This window comes from Xyrauchen texanus, chromosome 27 (assembly GCF_025860055.1).
Source record: "Xyrauchen texanus isolate HMW12.3.18 chromosome 27, RBS_HiC_50CHRs, whole genome shotgun sequence".
NCBI lineage: Eukaryota > Metazoa > Chordata > Actinopteri > Cypriniformes > Catostomidae > Xyrauchen > Xyrauchen texanus.
Window position 1 is genome coordinate 39,032,572 of NC_068302.1, and position 25,827 is coordinate 39,058,398.

Consider the following 25,827-nt stretch of genomic DNA (forward strand, 5'->3'; position numbering starts at 1 on the left):
TATCTGTGTTCTGCTGAAGAAAGAAAGTCACACACATCCGGGATGGCATGAGGGTGAGTAAATGATGAGAGAATGTTCATTTTTGGGTGAACTGTCCTTTAAAGTGATTGTAATGTATTCAGCAACAAGAAAATAAACGTTCATGTCAAAACTGTAAATGTTTATTCCAAACAACATTCATAATAACATGTAAAGACAGTTTAAAAAGTTACAATGTTTCAGTCGAGCTGGATACACTGAATGTAGAGGTCTTGGGTTATGAACAAAATGAAGATACCCATCCATGAAGTTTTGCAAGGCACTACCGGCAGGATATTCCCAAAAAAGCAAACAAGCAAAATTATTTTTTCCATTGTGTAAATGGCATAGATCCTGCTCGGCTTTACTTCTCATGTCGCCTTGTTGTGCTCATGTACTTTGAGCATCATTGTGGACGGGTGAGTTCTGACTGACAGAGCAGACAAGATTTGCTGTCTTTAGTTTTCCAGCTGTTGTCTTCGATGACCATCCGAGTGCAGAGATCCTATAGATGTACACACTTAAACATCACTGCCATCTGTCCAGGACAATTAACACATTGGTAAACATCTTTGAGCATAACAGCTAGGGCTACTTAATCTTCATGCTTTTAGACTTTTACAAATTTGTAGAAACTTTCTGAGGTACCTAAAATATATATGTTTGGTCAGATACATTTTTCTCTTTCAGCCCTTTAGAAACAGCACATCTAATAAAATAAAGGGTGAAACTTGATAATAACTTTCACTAAGTCATTAACAAACCTTCTATAGTGCCTAATGCATGGGTTCATGCTCATTTGAAATACGGATGGGACGTTGTTTAAATCAAAGATTCAGGACATGTCAGCTTAATGTACATCTTTCCATCATTATAAAGCTTGTTTAGGCCATTCAGAAAAAACAAGTTGTTATAAAATGGATGCACCTTTCAAAACTCATGTCCTTAATAGTTTTTGAAATAGCATGATAAATAAAACCAATTGTCCACGTGAGCCAATCAGCAGTAGCCCAAGATGCAAAAGGGCAACACTTAAAAAAAAAAAAAGAAAATGCTCAGCACATGTAACTTAATGATACATAAAGTAATGGTCTGTTAAGCATTATAACATTTATGTTAAAGCTTTATATAATGCTTTCACCTTTCAAAAATGCATATCCGCAATAGTTTTCGATTCAGCATGTTCAATAAAACAAATTTGGGACAATCAGTAGTCCAAGACGCTTAAAAACACACACACACACACACACAAAACATTTAAAATTGAAAATCAGTCAGTGGTACAAGTTTTCGTAAGAACTTCAAACAGGACGTTTTCTGTGATAAAAACGAGTCCAAAGCATATCATCACCCCGCAGCTTTTAAACATAATTCCGCTTGTCATACTCCCCGTTAGGTGTTGCTCTTTTGGTGGGCGCGTATTTGACCGAGTAACCGGAGCTTCCCGACGCCGGACATGAGCAGCAAAGCATGCTGCCCCCGAGCAGAAGCATCGCGGTGGCCGCCCAGCCGATGTAGAGCGCCGCGCCGATCTCCCGCTTTTGGGACGCCGGCACCTGCGGGTTGTAGAAGTCGGAGATGATGCTGTTGGCCATCCAGCACAGGGGCACCAGCATGAAGATGGCACTGATGATGTAGATGACCCCTCCGACGTTCACTACGCGCGCCTTGACGTTCTCCGCCTTGATGCAGTTGGTGCATTGCGCGCCGGCGATCACCACCATCAGCGCTAAGACGCACAGCACGGAGGAGATGACCGTGAGCGCGCGCGCGGCTTGGTGGTCGTGGCTGAGGGCGAGCATGGAGTCGTGAGACTTGCACTGCATCTGCCCCGTGCTCTGCACGGCGCACGACATCCACAAGCCGTCCCAGATGGTCTGCGACACCACGATGTTAGCCTCGATGTAAGCGGTCACCTTCCAGGTGGGCAACCCGCAAGCGGTCATCTCCAAAAGCGTTCCGAGGACGCACAGGGCCAGACCGAGGATCTCAAGAGCCGCAGAGGCCATATCTTCTTATTTCTATGTTCCTTTCTTTCTTATAATGCTCAAATATATATGTGCAGCCAAATCCAAGACTTTTGGAATGTTTGGAATCACTGGACCCAGTTTTCAATCCAACTTCTTCTCTCCAAAGTCCTTTATTCACAGTTTTCCTCTCCGAATAGTTCCTTTCCAAACGTTTCCACTCAAAAAGTCTCCTTAAGTTCTCTTCTCTCAAGTTCTTCAATTCAAAGGTTTTTTCCTCTAAGATCAATCAAGTAAAAGTGAATTGTATTGGTCAAGTGGACAGCATCACCTCGCTGCGTGTCTTCTGCGCTTCGACTAACGGACTTTTCCTGGACTGGGAATAATTGAAGTGAAATAATAGCGGTACGCCAAGAGGAGGGGTGTGTGTGTGTGTGTGGGAGGGGGTGTGTTGTGCACATGTTTAAGACTGGAGTGAAACTTTTGTCCAATCGCACCACAGAGCATCTGTTGCTCGCCAATGAGGACGCATGGAAGCTGTGTGTGTGTGTGTGTGTGTGTGTGTGTGTAAGGTGGGGTTGGGGAGTAAACTGTTTTGCTTTCAACTGTTTACCAATAAATAAATAATTATAATTTAGACAAATAAAAAGATATTGCAATACTACATATGCATCAAGAGGGCACCAAAAAAAAAAAAAAAAAGGCTATTGTAATACCAAATTTGATATAAATAACTTATTATATTGGCACTCTTGGTAAATATGAGCAAAAAAGGCTGTGAAAAAATATGTCTTTATTGTTTATCTTTTGATCTTTAATTTAAAAAAATCTAACCTTTAATTGAAGTAAATAAGTGTTGTTTCATTGGGAAGGAAAAATAGCAAACGAGACAATTATACTTGCATCAACGGAAAGTCACGTGACACGTACTTGCAGATACCGCTGTCATGTCAAAACGAAAATAGTCGGCTGTAGAGGAGTGTTCCCTAAACCAATTAAAGAACGCAGCGCAGTGTCTCGCACAGCTTACATAAACTCACATAAACTTGAACTTCAAATTGAAGTTTATGTGAGCTGTGCGAGACACTGCGTTGCGTTATCCCAAAAGAGGCAAAGGTGGGATGCTTCTGGCCACAGAAGAATAGTTACTTGTTTTGATAAAAGGTGAGACTGAATTACTGAAAGCTAAAGGTATTCTTTATTATTTTATGTATTGTATATACATTGCAGTACAGGTGTTGTATCAACATTTGAGTCAACTGAACTGATAATGGAAATATTTTTCTATCACTTACAGTTAGTGGTGAGAACCCAAGTCCATTTCAGAGGATGCATACACACTAATATAGTATATTATATAATATAATGTAGTGTACACTACAAATGGATCTCCACCATTTCAGAGGTTGCACAAGAAGCCACAACTAATATTTCAACAGTTCACACCCAGATACAGGAAAACACACACACACACACACACACACACACACACACACGGTGCACAGTTTGCACATGTTGTTATGGAAAATAAATATGTTGTCAGCCAAACGTATTTATCAAGTCAAAATTTATTTTTATTTTTTGGGGGGGCGCATTACGGCCTTGAAAATATACCTGAAGTATATTCCCAAATGCATTTTGTTTGTGCTTCTGGTTGTCTAGGAACATGGAACTGTTCAGCCATGACTTATATAAATATGAGGTAACACACAAGCCAAATTACCTTCGTCATCCATCACAATGGGTTCTAATGTGCGGCAAAAGGTTGTTGAGCTTCACAAAATGGGAGGTGGCTATAAGAAAATAGCTTAAGCATTGAAAATACCCATTTCTACCATCAGGGCAATAATTAAGAAGTTCCAAACAACTGGAGAAGTTAAGCATCGGCCTGGAAGAGGACGTGTGTCTATATTGTCCCCACGCACGCTGAGGAGGGTGGTTCGAGTGGCCAAAAATTCTCCAAGAATCACAGCTGGAGAATTGCAGAAATGAGTTGTGTCTTGGGGTCAGAAAGTCTCCATAACTACAATCACACATCACCTATATTACCACAAGTTGCTTGGGAGGGATTCAAGAAAAAAGCCTCTGCTCTGCGACCAGGTTCTATGGTCAGATGAAACAAAAATAGAGTTTTTTGGCAGTAAACACCAGAGATGGGTTTGGCACACACAGAGAGGTATATGGAAAATTACCTCATGGCCACGGTTAAATATGGAGGGGGATTTTTAATGTTGTAGGGCTGTTTTTATGCCACAGGTTCTGGACATCTTGTTTGGAATCGTGGCATCATGGACTCTATCATATACCAACAGATAAAAATAATCAAAACCTGACTGCCTCTACCAGAAAGCTTAAAATGGGCTGTGGTTGGATCTTCCAGCAGTACAATGACTCAAAACACACACCAAAATCAACAGAAAAATGGTTCCATTCAACTCAGATGTGGGGTATTCCTACTTTTTTCTTCCCTTTTCTCCCCAATTTGGAATGCTCAATTCCCAATGTGCTCTAAGTCCTTGTGGTGGCGTAGTGACTCGTCTCAATCCATGTTGCGGAGGACGAATCTCAGTTGCCTCCGCGTCTGAGACCGTCAATCCACGCATCTTATCACGTGGCTAGTTGAGCGAGTTACCACGGAGACAGATTGCATGTGGAGACTTCGCTCTATTCTCCGCGGCATCCACCCACAACTCACCACGCGCCTACATGATATCTCCGATCATGACCACAAATACATTCCATTGCCCGATATTTGGAAGATGACGTTAAAGGAAACAAAACTGCAACACTCCCGTTAGCTTAACAGGTGTTTGACTTACCAGAGATGTATCCTAGCAACCCCACTTATAAACAGTGCTGGAACACTAGCATTTGTGCTACAGGTGTACGATTATGAAAAGGAAGTATAATATACTATGTTTTATACACCTTTTTATGCAGGCATTTGTTAAACAAGCTTTAATATAAATTAATGTAGGAACTTTGACAGACAACTTTGTATAGATGTGTATGTAACATACAAAGTGATTACTTTGTATGTTTCTCTGAGTGCCGACATGTTTGTGTGACATCACACACCTGCATCTCACCGAAATTGGAGTTGAAAATTTCCGCACGAGTATCCCAGTTGGAATTCCGACTTCAAGTGAATGTAACGCAGCATAAACTAATGGTGCGTTCCATTTACCTTGGAAGTCGAATGTTGGAGCGGGAATGATGTCACACCCGAGTTGACCACGTTCCAACACACAAGTCAGAAAACCAAGATGGACGCATCCAGGCAAACCTTTGTTGTGCTTGCTCTTTCAGAATACAAACAACTACAAAACAAATATGAAGTCCACCTCAAAAACATCATGGAGGAAGAAAGGAGACGCAGAAGGTAGGCTGTTTTTCAGAGTATTTAATAGTGTGATAAAAACACATAAAAAGTGGTATTTTGCACAGATAATGCCAGATAATCATGGATAACCACAGACAGAGGTTGAATAGTACTGTGTGCACCGCAGAGTTTATTGAGACACAGACAAACAGAAGTGCTAATAAACAATATATTACTACAGTTTCACTTACTGTTGATGCGCTGAGCAGCCATTTTGGATTCTGTAGTCGGGGTTGTTGCGGTTCCTCTGAGTCGGAACTCTGACTTGAGGGGGCATTTGGTTTTTATAATGGGGGTTTCGACCTTATGAGTAAAATAAGTCTGTGGTAAACATTACTTGATTATACGTGGACGTTTTTTCTACAACATAAATTACACACTTATACCTCAAATGTAAATTTTAAAGCCGTATTGAATTATATCCTTTTTTTAAATTTATGCACAAAGTCTTCAAAATTCACATTTGAGGAATGAAAGTGTGTAATTTCTATTCTAGAACAAAACGTACACGTTTAGTCAAATAATGCTTACCACAGACCTTATTTTACTCTTAAGTTCAAAACCCTATTAAAAATACCAAATCCACAGGGAACCCGCGGCGATTACTCTAACGGGATTTTAGACTACAAGCTGAACAGCTCTATTGTCTAACTGTTTATAACATTTTGACACAACAAATCCTGATGCTTGTTTAGACATGTTGACAGCGTTTCTGAACGTTTGACATCTTCTTGCAACTGTGTCCCATTTTTGCCATTTTGGCTCTAAACCGCAACTAAACCCTCCGTCAACTACGTCACTGGTTTGAGCCGTAATGGCGTCTGTTGCACGGGCGTCTCAGTTAGTAAAAAGGCATTGTGGGATAAAGGCGGAATTGTAGCGGTTTCCGTATTCCCTGAATTGGCCTGTTGGGAAGAAAGAAAACAAGGAAGGTGGAAAAAAATTAAAAAAAAATCATCGTTTTTGCGTTTTATCACGAGTCTATAATAGGTAAGGGCTTATGGTGCGTGAAAGTTAGTCGAACTTGCCCCGCGTGTGTATCCGGAAGTGATGAATCAGTGAAGCTTCTGAAAATGTTGCATGTCAGAGTTGATAGAAAGTTGCGTGGAATTGTATTTTCATGAAATAACAGGTCATATCACTCGATATTTTGTTGCAAACTCTTTGAAGTTGTTCGATAACGCTCTTATTTTCTGTTTCACTGTGCCTGTAACAGTTTCAGATATGAAGCAGGGTGTGACATGAGGACGAATGGCTGTCTTCAGATTAGGTGCTATTAAAATGTATATTGAGGTTATCTTACGTTTTATTCATAATGTACTCAGGAATTTGGCATCAAGTGAATTTAGAGACCTGTTGCTGGACAGAGGTTTGGGGGAGTTTAGGTGAGATGCCCATGTCTTACAGCACATTTAAATGTTAAATGTTATTTGCCTGAAATTCCAGCAGAAAACAAGATTTTTTTATTTTGATTTTTTCTAGGACAAATGTTTTCATACAACAAATGTCAGGTTATTCAACAGCTTGCATTCATCAAAGTTATATCTTTTGGCTCATTAAGTTAAAATAATCCTGAACTTAAATAGAAATGTTCTAATAGGGAATCCTAGATTCATGATGAGCAGAATCTTGGCATGACGTGTAAACAAGAAGCACATTTTAAAATGACTTCCTTTATAATTAAAGTTCTGTTAGCTGTTACATATTAAGAGTTTGCTTTCATTTTTATTGCTTAGATTTTATTTTTATAAACAAGCGAAATCATTGTTCTATGTTGTCCCTCTTTCATGTTTCTTTTTTTCAAACTTTTCTATAATTCTTTTCTTTCGCAAACTTTTTCAAAATTCCATCTTTTGAACTTTTTCGAACTTTTTAGAAAATTTAATTTCTTTAGTTATTTAGAACTTTAGAACTCTTTAATTCTTTTTTTTTTATTTAGAATTTTTTTCCTTTTTTACAAACTTTCATTTCGAACTTTCTTTCGAACTTTTGAACTCTTTCGGTTTAACTTTATTCAAACTTCTTTTGATCTCTTTCGGTTTAACTTTATTCAAACTTCTTTTGATCTCTTTCGGTTTAACTTTATTCAAACTTCTTTTGAACTCTTTCGGTTTAACTTTATTCAAACTTCTTTTGATCTCTTTCGGTTTAACTTTATTCAAACTTCTTTTGAACTCTTTCGGTTTAACTTTATTCAAACTTCTTTTGATCACTTTCGGTTTAACTTTATTCAAACTTCTTTTGATCTCTTTCGGTTTAACTTTATTCAAACTTCTTTTGATCTCTTTCGGTTTAACTTTATTCAAACTTCTTTTGATCTCTTTCGGTTTAACTTTATTCAAACTTGTTTTGATCTCTTTCGGTTTAACTTTATTCAAACTTCTTTTGATCTCTTTCGATTTAACTTTATTCAAACTTCTTTTGAACTCTTTCGGTTTAACTTTATTCAAACTTCTTTTGATCACTTTTGGTTTAACTTTATTCAAAACTTCTTTTGATCTCTTTCGGTTTAACTTTATTCAAACTTCTTTTGATCTCTTTCGGTTTAACTTTATTCAAAACTTCTTTTGAACTCTTTCGGTTTAACTTTATTCAAAACTTCTTTTGAACTCTTTCGGTTTAACTTTATTCAAAACTTCTTTTGATCTCTTTCGGTTTAACTTTTTTTTTTTTTTTTCTTTTGAACTTTTTTATTTGAATTTTTTTCATTATTTTATTCAAATTTTCTTTTTAACTTCAAACTTTAGAACTTCTTTCAAACTCAGTATTCTTTTTAACTTTATTTAGAACTTTTTTGAACTTAAGAACTCTTCTTTCTTTAGAACTTTCACATTTGTTTCTAGCTTTCAAACTTCAAAAACTTTTCTTAATTTTTCCTTATTTGTTTTCATTAACTTTCTTTTGAGCTCTTCTAAACTTTCTTTTGAACATTCAAACTTATTTATTTTTCTTTCCTGTTCCTTTCGAACTCCAATCCCTCCCTCTCTTTCTCACTTTATCACGTCTCATCTCTTGTTCTAAACTACTTTGCTGTAGATGTGTTATTTCCATCATGGTTTGAAAGTGATTCCGTCCTTTGTCTTAATGTCTTTAAAATCATTCATCAGAAGGTCAGAGGAGAGCTGCTCTTCAGTGAAGTGAATTGCACACGGGGTCATGAGGCAGCACGTTTCACTCATAAACTCAAGTGGTACTTCAGACTGTAGCTTGGTTAGTTCACTTGTGACACACAATGCTGTTTTCATGAACAGAAGCCATAATGAATCCCAGCTTTCTTCCTGCATGGATGATCTGACTGTATATGTGGCATTCTAGTCACAAGTCTCACGAGCTTACGATCCGATTAACTTTGTCAGGAATTCTGTTAAGAATCTCAAACGCACAATTTTTCAGTTTATCGTAAAAACGGCAAATATTTTAAGTCAGCTCAGCACCTGTGCTAGTATTTTGGGGAAAGGAGCAGTTGAAAGCTTGTGTTTGTAATATCACAATTGTTTTAGCGTATAATTTGTGTTAATGCAAAAAGCGCCCGTGGAGCAGCTTTGTATAATCGCTGCAGCGATAATGAGGCCACTTTATTAATCTACTGCAAGTTTATCCTTCATATAATTCCCAGCCAGCAATAACAAGACCTCCCAGCGTGTGTGTGTGTGTGTGTGTGTGTGAGATAAGTTAGGGATTGCTGACTGTGTCCTTCATTATACGAATGGCTCTGCTACACCCAAAATCTGACATTTGCTCTAAATGAGTTCCTGTGGTGTCTAGAGAAACACTTTGACTCTTGATTCTCTCTAGCTGTGGAGTCGAAACACTCGAGTTCAGGATCATAGAAATTAAAAACTCTAATCCTTCAATATTACAGCTGATTCGGCCTTCACAATGACGACTCCCAGAATGGCTGTCTCTATGAACACACTTCACCCAAACCCCATAAAACACACACACACACACACACACACACACACACACACACACACACACACACACACACACACACACACACACACGTACTGAGTGTTTCTGGGTGGTTTAGTGTGTGATAAGGCACTGTTGTGTGTGTGTGCTCGCCCTCATTTATGGGGAGGGTCAGTAAATGTTGGAAAGCGTTTCCAGGAAGATGGACAGCATTGTTCCCTCCCTGTAATTTACCGCTCTCGCTCTCTCTCTCTCTCTCTCTCTCTCTCTCTCTCTCTCTCTCATTCTTTGCAATGTGTGTGTGAAGGAAGATGATGATGGATAGCCTCAGAGATAGTTTAAGAAACAGAAACTCATCAGACGTAAATAAATGTGAGTGTTTAATTTGACTAAAGTGAAGGATTCGTCAAAAGCTTAAGGTTGGGGTTTGTTTAAATCACTAATTCTAAGTTTGAGGTAGTTATTAGTATGCGATAAACAAAAGTGATGGTTCAGCTTGCTTTATTTTGAAGAGAGTTAGGTAGGTAGACGTATTACAAAAATCAGTTGACTTCAGCACCCCTTGTTGCATTATACGCCAATGGTGAGAGTCCAAAAATGTTTTGTATCTTCATTTTTAAGGCCCTATATTGGTAAATGCCAGAGATATGGGGCTCTATTTTCAATGGCTGAAAACCAAATGTGTGTCACATGGTATGATGCCATATTTTCTTGTCCAACAAAACAATGGTCTGAAGTACAAATAATGTTGAAACTAGACATGAACCTTCGCATAAAAACACCAATAAGGACAAAATCTCGATTTTCAAGCATCCAAAAACACCAGAACCAGAATCTAAAAGGATTTTATCTAATATCTTTAACACTTCTGGAGTTATAGGCACTACAGCTTTGGAAAAACACACAAAAAAATAGCTTTTTCCCATTTTTGGACACCATTGGCATCTCTGTGTAAAAGTAAAATAATGTTGCTGCCACCTTTCTGAGGTTTTTTCTTTTGGCCTGTAGTTTTGCTCCAAAATCATTGGCGAAAATTGTCATCTTGACCCACCTCTGTAAAATAATTAATTGCTCAGTAAATATTGACACATAGCGTTTAATAGTTTGGCTTTCCTCATTGTTTATCTTTCACTAGTAAAAAATGATCAAAAACTACATATTAATTCGGGGACTTCTGGTTGATTTGGGACAATTATGTGTTTTGCCAGAGGAGGTTGAGCTCCCCCTGTTGAATCTGGTACCTTCCACTACCTAAAGATCTAATGGTGTGTTTTTTTGTGTGTTTAACCCAAGTGTGCCGCACAAGCCCTCAAAAGTGAAGCCAAAACGTCTCGATCGCCCCCCGGTGGCTGGTCCTAGTATAGGTCATAAACCCCGCCTCCCCATGTTATTCAATGGGACGTGAGACCAACTAAACAATTCAATTACACTTCACATATCTTTTTTCCAAAGATAGTTTCTGTCATTTACTGTCGTTTCTATCACGTTGATGTCATTTCAAGTGTTTGTTTTCAACATAAGTTTGTTTTTAGTTATTTGATGCTATAAAAACGGTGCTGTGACATCATGATTGACAGCTGTGATTGACGGGTTCTCTGAGCGAAGTAGTCACTGAAGCACCAACTGACTTTGTTTCGGGATCTTCGGAGGACTGAGGAGATTGGAGCTTTAAATTGAATATCTAAATTTATATAATTAATTATTTCACACCGTCATAAGTCAAAAGTGCAGGGGCGTGTGCTTGCGATTGTTTCAGCGAGAGTGAGGGCGGGGCCTTGATTTCGCGGCTTTACTTCCTGCTCACTACTGCGCAGGTCTGGTCCCGAAATCGCAACTGCATGAGACTCAAGTCCCAAGATGTCAGCGCCATATTGGGACACTGGCGATTCAGTTCTCACCAATGGAAAAGAGCGAAGGGGCGTCGGCCATCTTTTTTTACAGTCTATGGTTTAACCACAGTCACCTTTGCCTTGTTGAGTGGGGGCTTAAAGACATTAAGGCATGATTTTCTGCTGCTTTGAAACTATATGTATTGTGAAATGCACCATACTTGACCTTCCAAAACGGTGACTATGAGAGAAATCAGAAGAGGCCACCAGAAGACTTAATTTTTTAAAATGTTTTTCGTTTATACATTTTAGCCAAGAAAGAGCACCATGACGCAGTCTGGAGAAAAAGGAAAGGTAAATTGGGCACAATATCTTTAACTTAAGTATTAAACATGCTGATATTTAATTGCCTTTCAAGCAGATGTGAGTGTATAACACTTCTGATCTGTTTATAAGTTCCCTGATGCTACAGGATACGTCGGCTTTGCCAACCTGCCCAATCAGGTGCACAGGAAGTCTGTCAAGAAGGGATTTGAGTTTACACTGATGGTCGTAGGTGAGTAACATATAAACACACAAACGCATACACAAACATTAATTTTGCTTTTGACTGTTTTTTCATTTATCTTCACAGGAGAATCTGGTCTTGGGAAATCGACCCTTATTAACAGCCTCTTTCTGACCGACCTCTACCCAGAACGCTACATACCTGGAGCAGCAGGTAACACACACACACACACACACACACACACACACATGCATATGAACACAGATGGCTCCCGTCAGGTCTTTATTAACTCTACAGGATATTGTGTGCCAGACCAAAATGATCCCCAGTAGTCATGAGAAAATCCTTTTTAGATTAACTTAATTTTGTCCCCCTGTGTTTACAGTGACCCCAAAACGTATTTGTACACTTGAATCACACCTCTAAATGGGGTGCATATGATTAAATAACAAAATATCAAATTAAGTGCCATTTGTATTAACATCGTGCAAACTGCTATACGCAACACATTATTTAAGATCATTTAAACCTTAGGAGACTCTGTGCTGTCAGTAAAGGGCTAAACGTTAGATGCACGTCACATGACAATGTTTGTCGCAAAGCGAGCAAGTTTACTTATTTTTTAGTAAAACTTTACCCGTTTATATGCTAAAAGGGTCATGATGCGGGTCGCCTCGATGGTTTGACTTGCAGCACACAACTGAATAACACCGACTGCATGACTATGATAAATGATTACTGCAAGAGTTCGATTAACATACAGGTGCAAATGGACTTCAACATTTCTAAATTGCACAAATAAAAAATACATTTACATATTCGTCTCTGGCTTGCTTTTGCTCGCATGTCAATGATGCAGAGATCTACTTTTATATTTAATCACTGAGAAGTTTTACCTGCAAAATTAGTAGCAGTATAACACTTTTCCTTGAGCAGAATATTGCACTACAGATGGCTAAGATTGTTCAAAGAGGAAAGCGAGAGACAGAAAGGTGCGCATGGTTGCCAGATTGCACAAGATTGCACAAAATAAGTATAACATTAGGTGGAATATTTCCCCTAATATTCCTAATATAAAGTGGAGGTCCCAATGCAAGTTAACTGAAATATCCAATGAAAAAAAAAAAACGCTTTTACGATAAATGAGCCGCGGGCCACATTAAACCACGTTGAGGGCCTGATCTGGCCCAGCGGGCCGTAAGTTGCCCATGTCTGAATTAAACTCAAGTCAAATAATTTTTATTTGAATCGTTATTTTTAGCAGCTGTACAGAAAATCAGCTGTAATATCTGTAACATCTGAAAAACATGAATAACCAAAACTCCTGTAAACATAATAAACTATTTTCTATATCTTGGTATTAATCAAATTTCACAATTTAGACCCGATATGTGGTCATACATTTTTAGAAAAACTATTTGCTCTAGAATGTTTATTAGGTGCAACTAGTGACAAAAAAAGAGGAAATGGAAAATGCACATAGCAGTCACGCTCTGGTCTCAGGCAGTTAAAGGAATATAGCAAAAGCAAACTTTGCAAGCAGACCATTTAATGAAAAGAAGTTATTGGGTTTTAAATAATAAAATAAATAAATAGACAGTATTAAAAGTATTTGGACATGTGCAGCACACTTAAAAATGTCTTCGCATTATGCAAAGAATCCATCCATCCATCTTCAACCGCTTATCCGAAGTCGGGTCGCGGGGGCAGCAGCTCCAGCAGGGGGCCCCAAACTTCTCTATCCTGAGCCACATTAACCAGCTCTGACGGGGGGACCCCGAGGCGTTCCCAGGCCAGTGTGGAGATGTAATCTCTTCACCTAATCCTGGGTCTTCCCCGAGGCCTCCTCCCAGCTGGACGTGCCTGAAACACCTCCCTAGGGAGGTGCCCAGGCGGCATCCTTACCAGATGCCCAAACCACCTCAACTGGCTCCTTTCGACGCAAAGGAGCAGCGGCTCTACTCCGAGCTCCTCACGGATGACTGAGCTCCTCACCCTATCTCTAAGGGAGAAGCCCGCCACCCTTCTGAGGAAACCCATTTTGGCCGCTTGTACTCGCGACCTAGTTCTTTCGGTCATGACCCAACCTTCATGACCATAGGTGAGGGTAGGAACAAAAATTGACCGGTAGATCGAGAGCTTTGCCTTCGGCTCAGCCCTCTTTTCGTGACCAACGGTGCGATAGAGCGAGCGCAATACCGCCCCCGCTGCCCCGATTCTCCGGCCAACCTCCCGCTCCATTGTCCCCTCACTCGTGAACAAGACCCCGAGGTACTTGAACTCCTTCACTTGGGGCAATGGCTTCTTCCCAACCTGGATTCTTTGCAAAGAATCATCTACAAATAATGATGCTAGAATCTTCACACTATCTAAAAATGTTCACACTTTTTGAGCCTTTTTTTGCAATGACTTTTAACTGGCGTCTAGGTCATTTCAATGAAGTTTATCATGTTAACTATAAATCCTCTAATGTTAAATAATTTTTGTCTTCATTTTGAACAGTGTGTGTATAATTGTTTTATTATTTCAAACCTATTTTTGTGAGATATTTAGCTTGAAACATATTCTTCTATCTTTTAAAAAATGAGAGCTGCTTTCTTTAGTTCCTAAGGGAGTAACTCATTTACTAATAACTAATTAAGACATTTTCAAGTGTGTCTTAAGCGTCCAAATAATTTTGGGGTAAACTAAACGAGTGAAATAAATCTGAGTTGTTCTGTTTCTGCAGTATGTATGATGTTACTCTCAGTGGAAGGCAAGATATTTAGATGCTTAATGTATTGTCCCTTCGTTGGGCACTGGAGACAAGGATGTTTTCAAGAAAATAGTCCCGTCAGCAGCCCAGGGCGTCCTCCCACCAGCTCAGTGAAACTTCTGAGAAACATCTCCTCAATCTCTTTTATGTTACATCAACAAGTCATGAATATTTTTAATGTGATATGTCTTTACGGCCTTTCTGTGCACCCTCCAGTGTTTTTGTTCTGACGGGAGTCATGTTGTGTTTCCAGAGAAAATCGAACGCACAGTTCAGATCGAAGCGTCCACCGTGGAGATCGAGGAGAGGGGAGTGAAGCTCCGCCTCACCGTGGTGGACACGCCAGGATACGGAGACGCCATCAACAGCCAGGACTGGTCAGTGTCTGTATGTTTGGGTGGTCGGTTGGTTTAATTTCGTACTTCTCTGCCAGATATTTGTTGCCAAAGATGCCATGCTCTAAGGAGTTGTCCCGTATGAACATATTTTTGCGACCACTCTGTTGTGAACTTACTTTTGCTGTCTGGACTGTTTTTGACCGTTGTGCTGCATCCCTGTATTTTTCAGTGTCTCTTGTAGGGGTGCCATATTTTTAAGAAGCTGTATCAAGTACATGAACTTTTAAAACCCCTGTGTTTTGTTCTATTAGTTGCATCTAGAATTTTTTAGTGCAATGTGCTTTTTGCGCTGTTTTTCATTTTACTTTCTATGTAAACATGCGCTAGACAGACATTACTGACCGTTGTGCAATGCTTTGCTGATTTTTTATTTCCAGCGTCTTGTGCAGGAACGCTGCATTTTTAAGAAAGAACTTGAGTATCTGTTAAAAATGCGTCTAAAAAAAACTGCATCCTGTTCTGTTCATTACGCTGCGACAATTATTTTTTTTTTTTGTGCAGGAACATGTTCAGTCTGAACGCCCCCCTAAGACTGTTCCAAAACTGAGCTGCCTACATTCCACATAGGCAGCATCGTAACTGAAACAGAACCTCATAAGTGACTGATTTGAAATGTTCTCTATGGTGCAAAAGGCCTGAGTCACCATTTCATTTTATGAAAATTAAATGCATGAAAGTGAATGGTGACTGAGGCTAACATTTCCATTAGTGTTCCACTGATGAAAGAAAGTCATATGGATTTGTTTGGAACCACGTGAGGGTGAGTAAATGATTACAGAATGAGATGATTTTTGTTCTGGAAGTGAAAAAATACCATTCATTTTTCTATAGGAGGATTTATTCTTAATGATAACTTCTAAACCTTTAAAGACAGATCATCCATGAGCTCTGATGTTGTTAATCGATGCTATATACTTCTGTTGAAGCCATTAGTCCACATTTTTCTAAGCTTTATTTAAAAAAAAATCATGGTTAATAAAGAACTACACTACCCTTAAATCTGAAGGGGAAAATCCACCAATCAGAGAATTGTGTCCAACAAAGTGCAGCAAAAGAGCTTTGCAGTGACCGCCCACTGCCATGACACACTGTGACACAATCAGGTACCTCTCATTACACTCCCAAATTACTTATTTTTGCGTATATTGGAATAGTTTGCAATGTACTTTTAAATCAATAGTTTTGCATTATTTTAAAGTTAATTACGTGATTCATAATATCTCATGGGATTTGTTGTTCATTCCCTAGATAAAGACGATAAGTGCACAGTCTTGTTCCTTTTATGTTGTTGTCCAATTTTGCAAAGTTTGTAATGTTGTGATTCACCTCGGATCTGGTTGGCTGGGCTTAGAACACTTATGAAGGATTTGATTTAATCCCAATGGGAAAAATACTTAAGGAACCGAAAGGGCTTAAAAAGTGGGCGCTCTATACTGTATATTTTGTATTTGTGTATCTGCATAGCAGAGTGTTATTGGTCTGTTTAGCAGACTTTAAAGAGCTGTTGTCTCCTGTTGGTCTTGGAGCATTGCTTTGGAATGTTGGGAACGTCCTATTTGAAAGAACAATATCCTCCCGACTTGCACCCACAGGTTCCACGGGCCGTTAATGAAAAATGTGCCATCCACATACCTACCTGCTGTCATATTATTTCTGCTTCAACTCCCTCGATAAGACTGCGGTCTCAAGGCCGAACAATCCATGCATCAGATCTAGAAAGCGACTCACTTTAGAATACAGTGGAACGATCATATCTGTGTCTGGTTCAGTTATGTTTTGTTTGTTGTGTTGATAAGCTCGCAGACTTTTGAACAAAGGGAAGCTGGCGGCGAGAATTTAGAGAAGCGTGAGTTAAACTGGTGCATGTAATCTGGTCTGGATACAAAGGAGTCTGTGATAGTCCAAGATATGGCCGCACTGAAGGACATGTGGTTTTGTGACTGGACAGGAACCTGTAGATATGATGTTTTGGATCATTTTGATATCCTTTCTTTAGACAAAGTGGTTGCTTGTCATTTCTAAAATGTGTCCACTTCCCCATTGATTGAGTTGAACTGAAATGTAAACTCTCTTTAATTGTATAGTTCAAACAAAAAATGTAAGTTCTGTCATCATTTACTCAACCTAATGTTTATTTAAGGCCTGTGATTAATTAAATCAGTCACAGTCTTTAATGTCAGTGAACTGTTTTTCCCTCTCCCTTTCCCTGATATGTGCTTTATTCTCTCCCGACAGCTTTAAAACAATCATCCAGTATATTGATAATCAGTTCGAGCGATACCTGCATGACGAGAGTGGACTGAACCGTAGACACATCGTTGACAACAGAGTACACTGCTGCTTTTACTTCATCTCGCCATTTGGACATGGGTAACACTCGCACACTCATTCATTTCAATTTGAGCCTATTCGCACCATAAACAAAGCAACAAATCAATTCACGCTGAGCATGTCTTTTTCGGCAGCTAGTGGTGGCATAGTGGCTAAAGCACAGGGCTGTTAATCAGAAGGTCGCTGGTTCGAACCCCAAGGCCACCACCATTGTGCCCTTGAGGAAGGCACTTAACTCCAGGTTGCTCCGGGGGGATTGTCCCTGTAATAAGGGCTCTGTAAGTCGCTTTGGATAAAAGCGTCTGCCAAATGCATACATGTAAATGTAAGCCCAAGAGAAAATTTCATTGGCAATGTGCAACAAAAATCGCAGCCTAGAATTTATACCAAAGCTACTCTCTTTGAGCATGACTTGAATTTTTGGCAGCCTTCAAAAGCTTATAACCCAACAAACAAAAAAATGACACACTCAGGGCCTCATTCCTGTGTAAATTGTTTATAAAACCATCAGTTCAATGCAACAATTTGTTTAAGAATGAAATTAAACTTTCAATGTGTTTCGTGAACAACACCTTTGGTGTGAGGAACTCTTTAGGGTTACACGTTTCATTTTAACGTCTTGCAGTGGCGAAAAAAAATCTTCATTTGGTGTGAATAGGCCTTCTGATTGTTTCTCCTGTGTTCATACATTTGTGAATGATTCCCTTGTGTCTCATGATTCCCTTGTGCATTTGATTCGTTCCCAGTCTGAAGCCTCTGGATGTCGAGTTTATGAAGGCGATCCACAGTAAAGTCAACATCGTCCCTGTGATTGCAAAGGCCGATACTCTCACACTGAGAGAGAGAGACCGACTCAAGAGACGGGTGAGGATCTGATTCTCTGTTGGCGAGCATTTTTTATCTTTCAAATGTATACTTCCATGATTCTTGGAACAGTAATTTTTCTTTCATTTTTATTGTTCAAAGCTCTCACCATTTTCTTTTGTCAGGCTGTGTAAATTAGCTAGATTTCGATACCCCTGTGATGCAATTAAACCAGTGGCATCCAATAACATCATAAAAATGCAACCGGTGAATATTGGCATGTTCCGTACATCACGGAAAACCAAACATTTAGGTTGGCAATGCTTAAAAACGCATGTATTTTTCCTAAAAATGTATGTCCACAAATGTGGACAGTGAGACCTAATTTATGACATTTTAAATAATACCAAACTATAGTAAGTCAGATTTTATTTTCATCAAATAGTTTGTTTCCAGGAGTGTTGGTTAGTCATGTTTTTGAGACGTTACAGACATTACATCTGAAATTAGCATAATTAATTCTGATTCCAAGTAATGTCCAGCATCATCCAATCACTGCCAACCATGTTAAAATAAAATTATACATTATACATTTTGAATCTATGTACTGATTATCATCGTCCCGTGTCTGCCAAACATGTTGAGTGATCCAAAATCATCTGCAGCCTCAAACTGAACTTTTGGCCATATTTTAGGAGTGAATGCACTTAATGGCACAGAGAGCTATAGTGTGCTCCCTATTTAGTTAATGACTTCACCTTCAGTGTGCACTGGTCTCAGAATGGTTCAAAATGCAACATATTTTCATCCTAACTCCATATAAAGCCTCTGACAGCAAAAACGTTCAGCTTTTGGATGAACCCATTTATTCTCAATGAGAAAATGCCCAGTAAATATAGGAATGCATTAACTAATGTTAATGAATAGAATTGTATTGTACAGTGATAATAAAATATAACATTGTATATAGTGAAATGATCCACAGATGTGTTAATGTTGGAAATAATTCAAAATAACTAACATGTTTTTTAAACGTTTGTGGGAATAATGTCCCACAATCCACATTTGTGGACATCGTTGATCAGCGCACTGATGTGCAAATTTAGTCATATCAAGCAAAACTAGTGACTCTACTCTTTACACCCAAACATAAAAACTTAAACTTAGATGTTTCTTCCCAGAGGCACTTTTATTGGCTCTGTGCCCGTAGAAGAGCTTCACGAAAATCTACGTCATGTTGTTGTGTCACGTTACTCGGTGCGGCTGAATTTTAACCCTTTAAATGACAGTCTAGAGTCTTGTGAACCGTATTCAGTCGGTTTAAAATTCATTTAAATTATGCGTTGCGTATAGCGAAGCCAAAATACAACTTCCACGCATGTGTCCTAAATCCCTGGATTATAGGAGTAGTGGTGGTGTAGTGGGCTAAGTGCATAACTTGTAATCAGAAGGTTGCTGGTTCGATCCCCACAGCCACCACCATTGTGTCCTTGAGCAAGGCACTTAACTCCAGGTTGCTCGGGGATTGTCCCTGTAATAAGTGCACTGTAAGTCGCTTTGGATAAAAGCGTCTGCCAAATGCATAAATGTAAATGTAAACTATAATCCCATGAAGTGTTGCAAATGGCATAATCGTCTTAAAAACTATGGAAATATATAAAACAATTGATTTTAAGTTGTTGATTACAAGTAAAGAAGCAATCTATTTTTTTATTTTACTGCATAATATTATTGTTTATTCAAATATATGAGTAGTTTGAGAGTGTAAGGTGAGCGACTCAATTACGTCACTCACAATGAGTCATTGGAGTGGGCGGAGCTTCTTTGGTGCACTTTGTTTGCCACTTTTCTCTGATTGGTGGATATTTCATTTAAGCATCATGGGTAGTTTAGTTCCTCACCAGGAACTACAGTAAGCACAATAATAATAATAATAATAATAATAAAACAATTAAATAACACAAACTGATTGCTTCAACAGAAGCATTTACCATCGATTAACCACCTCAGAGCTCACGGAAAGTCTGTCTTTAAACGTTTATAACTTATTGTTAAAAATAAGTTTTCCTATGGAAAATGTTTACATCCGTTGCATTTCTAGACATCTTACGCCGGTTTCACATATCTTCCATGAGCAAGGCGTGAGCAGCACGTTTTCGTTTCGGTGCCCGAATACACCCTTCATATTGCAAGCATGAGTCGCGATGTGAAGCGTCCCGGATGCGGCAGTGAGCGGATAGTTTCGTCGACGAGCCTATTTTTTGGCTCATGCTGGACTCGGCAGCTCCTGATGCAGAAGAAAATTTCAATAATCAGGAAATTATAAAGAAACGAAAGCAGATAAAAAAAATTATTGAAACCAAACTTACACTACAATGTATATAGTCTGCATGAATGCAAGCACAATATAACCAAGTAAAGGAAAGAATAAATAAATAAATAAACTGCCGGACGTATGCCCATATTGTGTGTATATATACAGAGACAGTTTAGAGGAGACGGACCTCTGGTATTAAAATGAATGGCAGAAATCGGAACACCCACTTTACAGGTAAAAGAGCCAATCACCTTTTAGATGAAGACATCACCTGTCAATCAACTCAAGAACGTGCATCTGCATTAGCTGATCCAGCCTGAGAAAAGCGTATATTAGCGTAATCTGATGTAAAGCAGCACAATTCATGATACCATCTTTGATCGTAATCATGACTAATTGACTAATGCTTTCCACATTCAATTAGATAGGTGCTTAACAAAATAGCTGCCCATCCTGCCCAAGAGCGTTCCAAAGATGGCCGCTGAATGGACTGACTTGCCTCGAAAGGGGGTTTGATATATTAACCAATCACGAACAAGTACGCTGAGAAACAAGTGCAAGTAACTGTCCGCCGTTGCCGTAGGAACTTAGAAAAGTGAAGCGGCCAATGTGAAAGCCCAAACATGATGAGTTGCTCACGCCCCGCTCGCGGATTATGTGTGAATCCGGCGTTACACGTACAAAAGTGTCAGCAAATTTACAGAAGGAACACTTATATCTTTCCTTTACTAGTGTGAAATACTTCATTTCTTAGCCGTGTGTGTGTGTGTGTGTGTGTGTGTGTGTGTGTGTGTGTGTGTGTGTGTGTGAAGGAAATGTGCTAATCTAGTCATTGTTTTTTATATTTGTGTAGTCTTCTGCATTGTTCTGTAGCTCAGTATGTTGTCGTTAGATTTTGCATGACAAAGGGATGTAACGAGACTTAAAGAATTGTTCCCCAACCCTTGTAAACCACACACAACTAACTGTGTCAGACACTAAGACACCTGCTGAACTGTGACTTTCATTTGTATGAACAAAACAATCGTCAACCTCCCCTCGTTTGTGTCTTGAATTCAAACCGTCCTGATGAGATGTCCCGATTGACCTCTATCGGTCTCCTTTGTGTGTTTGTGCATGTAAACGCCAGGGTGTAAAGTAATTGAGTATTATACTTAAGTATTATTTTTATGGATTTGTACTTTACTCGGATGGAATACTTGTACTTTGACTTAATTACATTTCCAAAGTATAGTACTTTTTACTATAAAAAATAGTTTTACAGACCAGAGGTCGGTCGTTTCAAATGGAGTGTCGCACGGCGGCTGTGTCTCGTTCCGACCATCTGCAGAGGTCAAATTTCGGATCTTATCTGAGCTTCTGACACGTTGAAATAATTGTGTAACTAAACCGTATGTGAACGCCCGAGTGAATGTGATTTATTTATTCAAAACTTTGAGGACCAAGTGAGTTTTAATGGTGCGTTCACATACAACGTGGACATTTTTTTTGCCTCTCATTGCTCGTGCGAGTTTGACCGCTGGATTTAATTTGTGTTTAAACGTGCGAGTAACGTGAACCTGCGAGTATTCCCCCTTCTCTTCCAGAAAAGGACAGGAGGAGGGGGTTCTACAACAACTTCTCTTTCCGGCTTCAACCACGGCCGATATCACAACGATTGCTGCTCTGTATCTGTTGTGGAAGTCCCAGATACGTTGACGTTGTGTCATACAATTCCGGGTGCCCGCACACCACCACATCCATTTTTCCAGATTTCTTCTGCTACTACATCAGTACGTCAGTGACATCCAGACAATCTTCTCTTTCGCAACAACGCATCATGCGAACAAGCGAATTAAGCTATTTCACGCTTTTGTATCACTTGTAACACTATCATTTGAGCTACAGTGTAATTTGGTCACTTAAACAAGCTTGTGAAAGTAGTTGGTTATGTAATGCAAATGTTAAAAGGAGTCATGCGCTATAGTAAAAGTGTTTTTATTTGCCATAAGATAACATTGTGTGAGGAACAGAGTGAAATGAAGTGTTTATGAATTGATAATCTGCAGTTTTACTCGTGATTTGAGTGAAAGGGGAAAAGTAATTGTTGTTTTAGCGCTAGTGTTCTAGTGTTCATTCCACCAGGAAATTGCTGTGCTAGATACAACAGGCCACATCAAAATAATTTTGCAAAAATGTAGTTATTGCTACCAGGCATGGACTGGGAAGAGAAATTGGCCCTGGATTTAACATAGAAACTGGCCCAAAAGTTTTTGAGCAAGGGGTCCCGGTCCTTTTAGTTGTTGAGCGGATATTGCGGCGCCATTTTGTGGCCCGTTCCGCATAACGCGGCAGCGCATTTCAGCTTTTTGTGGCCCGTTTCACGGCCGGCTCGGTTCTCTCGATGGCCAGTCCACCCCTGATCGGCCCCAAAATGCGTTGGCCCACCGGAAAATGCCCGGAATGCCAGATTATCAATCCGGCCCTGATTGCAACATGATTCTTTGATGACATTGTGAATGCCATTGTGGGAGAAACGGTAAAAAGGTGACTTTAACCAATTTAATTTAACATCTTAACTCCCACAATCTCCTCTCTTGATTTCATTCTAGCTAGGAAAAATATAATTTTTTACTTTTTAATACTTAAAATATATATTTCACATAAAATTGTAATTTTTACTTTCACTCAAGTATATTTTTGGCTAGATACTTGGGACTTTTAATTGAGTAAAATGTTCACTCAATATCCATACTTTCACTTAAGTATAATTTCGGAGTACTTTTTACACCCCTGGTAAACGCAGCCTCAGTACTGAAAATTGACCTGTTAGAGGACAGTTTAGCGATAAGACTGATGGAATTTCTTCCTGCAATCACAACATATTCTGACTTCCGTCCCACAGTCGCTGTGACCGATAAGCCAAACTCATCTCCATTTCAAACTAAATGACCCAAACCAGATGTTAGATCTCCTTTAATAGATGAAGTTACTGTTTATAAACAAATGCTCCAATCAGGAACTTCCAGTTCTTTGAGGGTACTTCGCTCAAATTGAGCTATAAATGCCCCAAAAGTGTTGTTTGTGGGGTTGAAACGGCAAGTTTCGAAAGATTATTTCGAGATTTGGGCTTCTTTAAATTTCCATGAGGATAAACTCATGATTTTGCATGGATCACCATCATTATCGCATCTGCTCTATTAGACCCAATTGTCCCATAGCTGCTGTCCTATCATCATTCTTTTGTCTGTATACTCTTTTAATGGGCACCTATTATGCCCATTTTCACAAGATGTCATTTCAATCTTTGGTGTCTCCAGAATGTGTCTGAAGTTTCAGCTCAAAATACCCTAAAGATCAGTTTATTATACCATGTTGAAAATGGCTGTTTTGTGTGAGTGTGTCTTTAAATGCAAATGAGCTGATGCTCCCCGCCCCATATCCAGAATAGGGCGGAGTTTTGACATCTCTGCTTCGGATAACTAGACATCATAAGCAATATGACTGACAGTGAATATAGTGATGTTCAGCGCTATATGTTTAAACCGGAGTCAGACACTGATTTACATTTACATTTATTCATTTGGCAGACGCTTTTATCCAAAGCAACTTACAAAAGAAGAAAACATAAGTGAATCATCTTAAGGAGACAGTGGTACAAAAAGTGCCATATTACAAAGTTTCACTATCATCAGAATAGTATACAAAACAGATTTAAGTGCAATTTTTTTTATTTATTTATTTTTTTAAGTGACCGGTTAAGTGCTTTTGGAAAAGATGTGTTTTCAGCCGTCTTTTGAAGATAGAGAGTGAGTTAGCTTCCCGGATTGAGTTGGGAAGGTCATTCCACCACCGTGGTATGATGAAACTGAAAGTCCTGGAAAGTGTTTTGGTGCCTCTTTGTTTTGGTACGACAAGGCGACGTTCCTTAGCCAACCGCAATGAGGGAGAGTCTCCGTCTGAAGTAACAACTTTGAGAATGAACCAGGAAGTTTCCGAATGTTTATTTGATCAATTTATTTATTGGTTGTAGAGTTTTTCAGCAGTTTTGGAACAATGGATGAGCAACACACACAACGTTCGCTATGCGCTATAATGAAACAACACACGCAAACAAACATGTCCGTCAACAGTCGTGGGCGTGGCCTGAACAAAGTGATGTCACTTTGTACAGAATCTGACGAACGGCTTGTTCTAAAACAGTGCTTATGATTAATGGGGATTAAAAAAAGGACTGGGTGGATTTTTATCATTATAGCGTGGTTGTGTACACACACTGCCAACACACATTTATGTTCAAACACTATGTAGAAGTGAATTTTGCATAATAGGTCCACTTTATACATCCATATTTGCAGTTGTATCAGTATCATCAAAAATTGCAATAATTACAAAAATGTGTTTAGCCTCAGAATTTAAACCAGACAAATGAAAAATGTTCTGCAGTGGTTAAAACTACCATTACTGACCTTGTGTAAATTTTACTCTTCGAATGAGGTATAAAGTCATTGATGACAGATTTTGATGTCACATTAGTTGATGTTTTACATGTAGCGTCCTCATATTTAATTGCTCTTTTAAATGCCTCCAACTGCAGTTTGGCAGGTGTCTGAATGTTCGCAAACAGTGTACCGTTGCTCGACTGTTTTGAACTTCTTTTTACCCCTGAAGTATATCGGGGCCTTAAGTGTATGAAATTCCCACAGACACACATAAATATAATAAACGGAAGTGTCTTTTTGTCTCATTTTTCCTTATTACTTCCCGAAACATACATACACTATAACATGGACAATGGTGTATTGTAACTTCAAGCACACTTTCCAGATTCAAACAAGCCCAAATGCAACATAAAATGATTTGTAGATCTTGAATTATTCAACAAAGAGTGTACATGGAAAGACGATGCACAAAAGGGTGGTCCACACACAGTCTGTGTGTGTGTGTGTGTGCCGCGCCAAGGACTTTGTGTGCAAACACACATCCACATATGTGCTCATCTAAAGGATTGGGATGCTCCTGAACACATTCTGTATTTTGTAGTATAATCCATTAATTTCCAATGGCTGGTCATGATTGACCAGGAACACAATTACTAAGTAAAAAAATAAAATAATTATGTTTTCAGATACCATATGTGAACAAAGACAAGGAATTTTATTCCCATTGGATTAAGTAAAAAAATAAAAATAATAATAAAAAATATATTTTTTTTAAGTCGTCCTAGTTAAAATGATCACAACATAAGGGTTAAGTTTGAACATGGAATAGGTCAAATATTATTTACTGTATTTGGGTAAATTTGAGGAGTAATGATGCATAGTGTACTGTATGTCTGATTATAGTTTTCATTTTCATATGCCCCATTTCTCAGGCTTTAGACGTGTGTGAGGATATGTATTCATCAACCTGTTATGTCACGCATGATCAAACTTTTTCCAATAATTCAGAAAGATGTTTTAGATAACCATAGATATCCATTTATAATAGCTTTTCAATTTCATTTATACTGACACTCTGCATTCACATGCTGTGTGGTGTATAAATTGTGCATTTTTCGGTTTGGTGAATTCATGTCAGATTTAAATATTTTACACACACACACACACACACACACACACACA

General features: G+C 38.9%; 2 protein-coding genes across 2 annotated transcripts in view; one reads left to right on the forward strand and one right to left on the reverse strand.

The window, feature by feature from the left end:
- Positions 1-149: 149 nt before the first annotated feature.
- On the reverse strand, positions 150-2,424 carry LOC127621340 (claudin-5-like). Its single transcript, XM_052094901.1, has one exon. It carries the CDS (start codon positions 2,025-2,027, stop codon positions 1,380-1,382), a length of 648 nt encoding a protein of 215 aa, XP_051950861.1. The 5' UTR covers positions 2,028-2,424; the 3' UTR covers positions 150-1,379.
- A 3,797-nt stretch (positions 2,425-6,221) lies between these two features.
- LOC127621332 (septin-2) overlaps positions 6,222-25,827 on the forward strand; it is a 49,726-nt gene continuing 30,120 nt past the window's right edge. Inside the window, exons 1-7 of the mRNA XM_052094891.1 lie at positions 6,222-6,357; positions 11,424-11,465; positions 11,568-11,667; positions 11,746-11,832; positions 14,628-14,751; positions 17,008-17,142; positions 17,850-17,967. Coding sequence (XP_051950851.1) covers positions 11,439-11,465; positions 11,568-11,667; positions 11,746-11,832; positions 14,628-14,751; positions 17,008-17,142; positions 17,850-17,967 — 591 coding nt within the window. The 5' untranslated portion in view covers positions 6,222-6,357; positions 11,424-11,438. The remainder of the gene's footprint in view (positions 6,358-11,423; positions 11,466-11,567; positions 11,668-11,745; positions 11,833-14,627; positions 14,752-17,007; positions 17,143-17,849; positions 17,968-25,827) is intronic.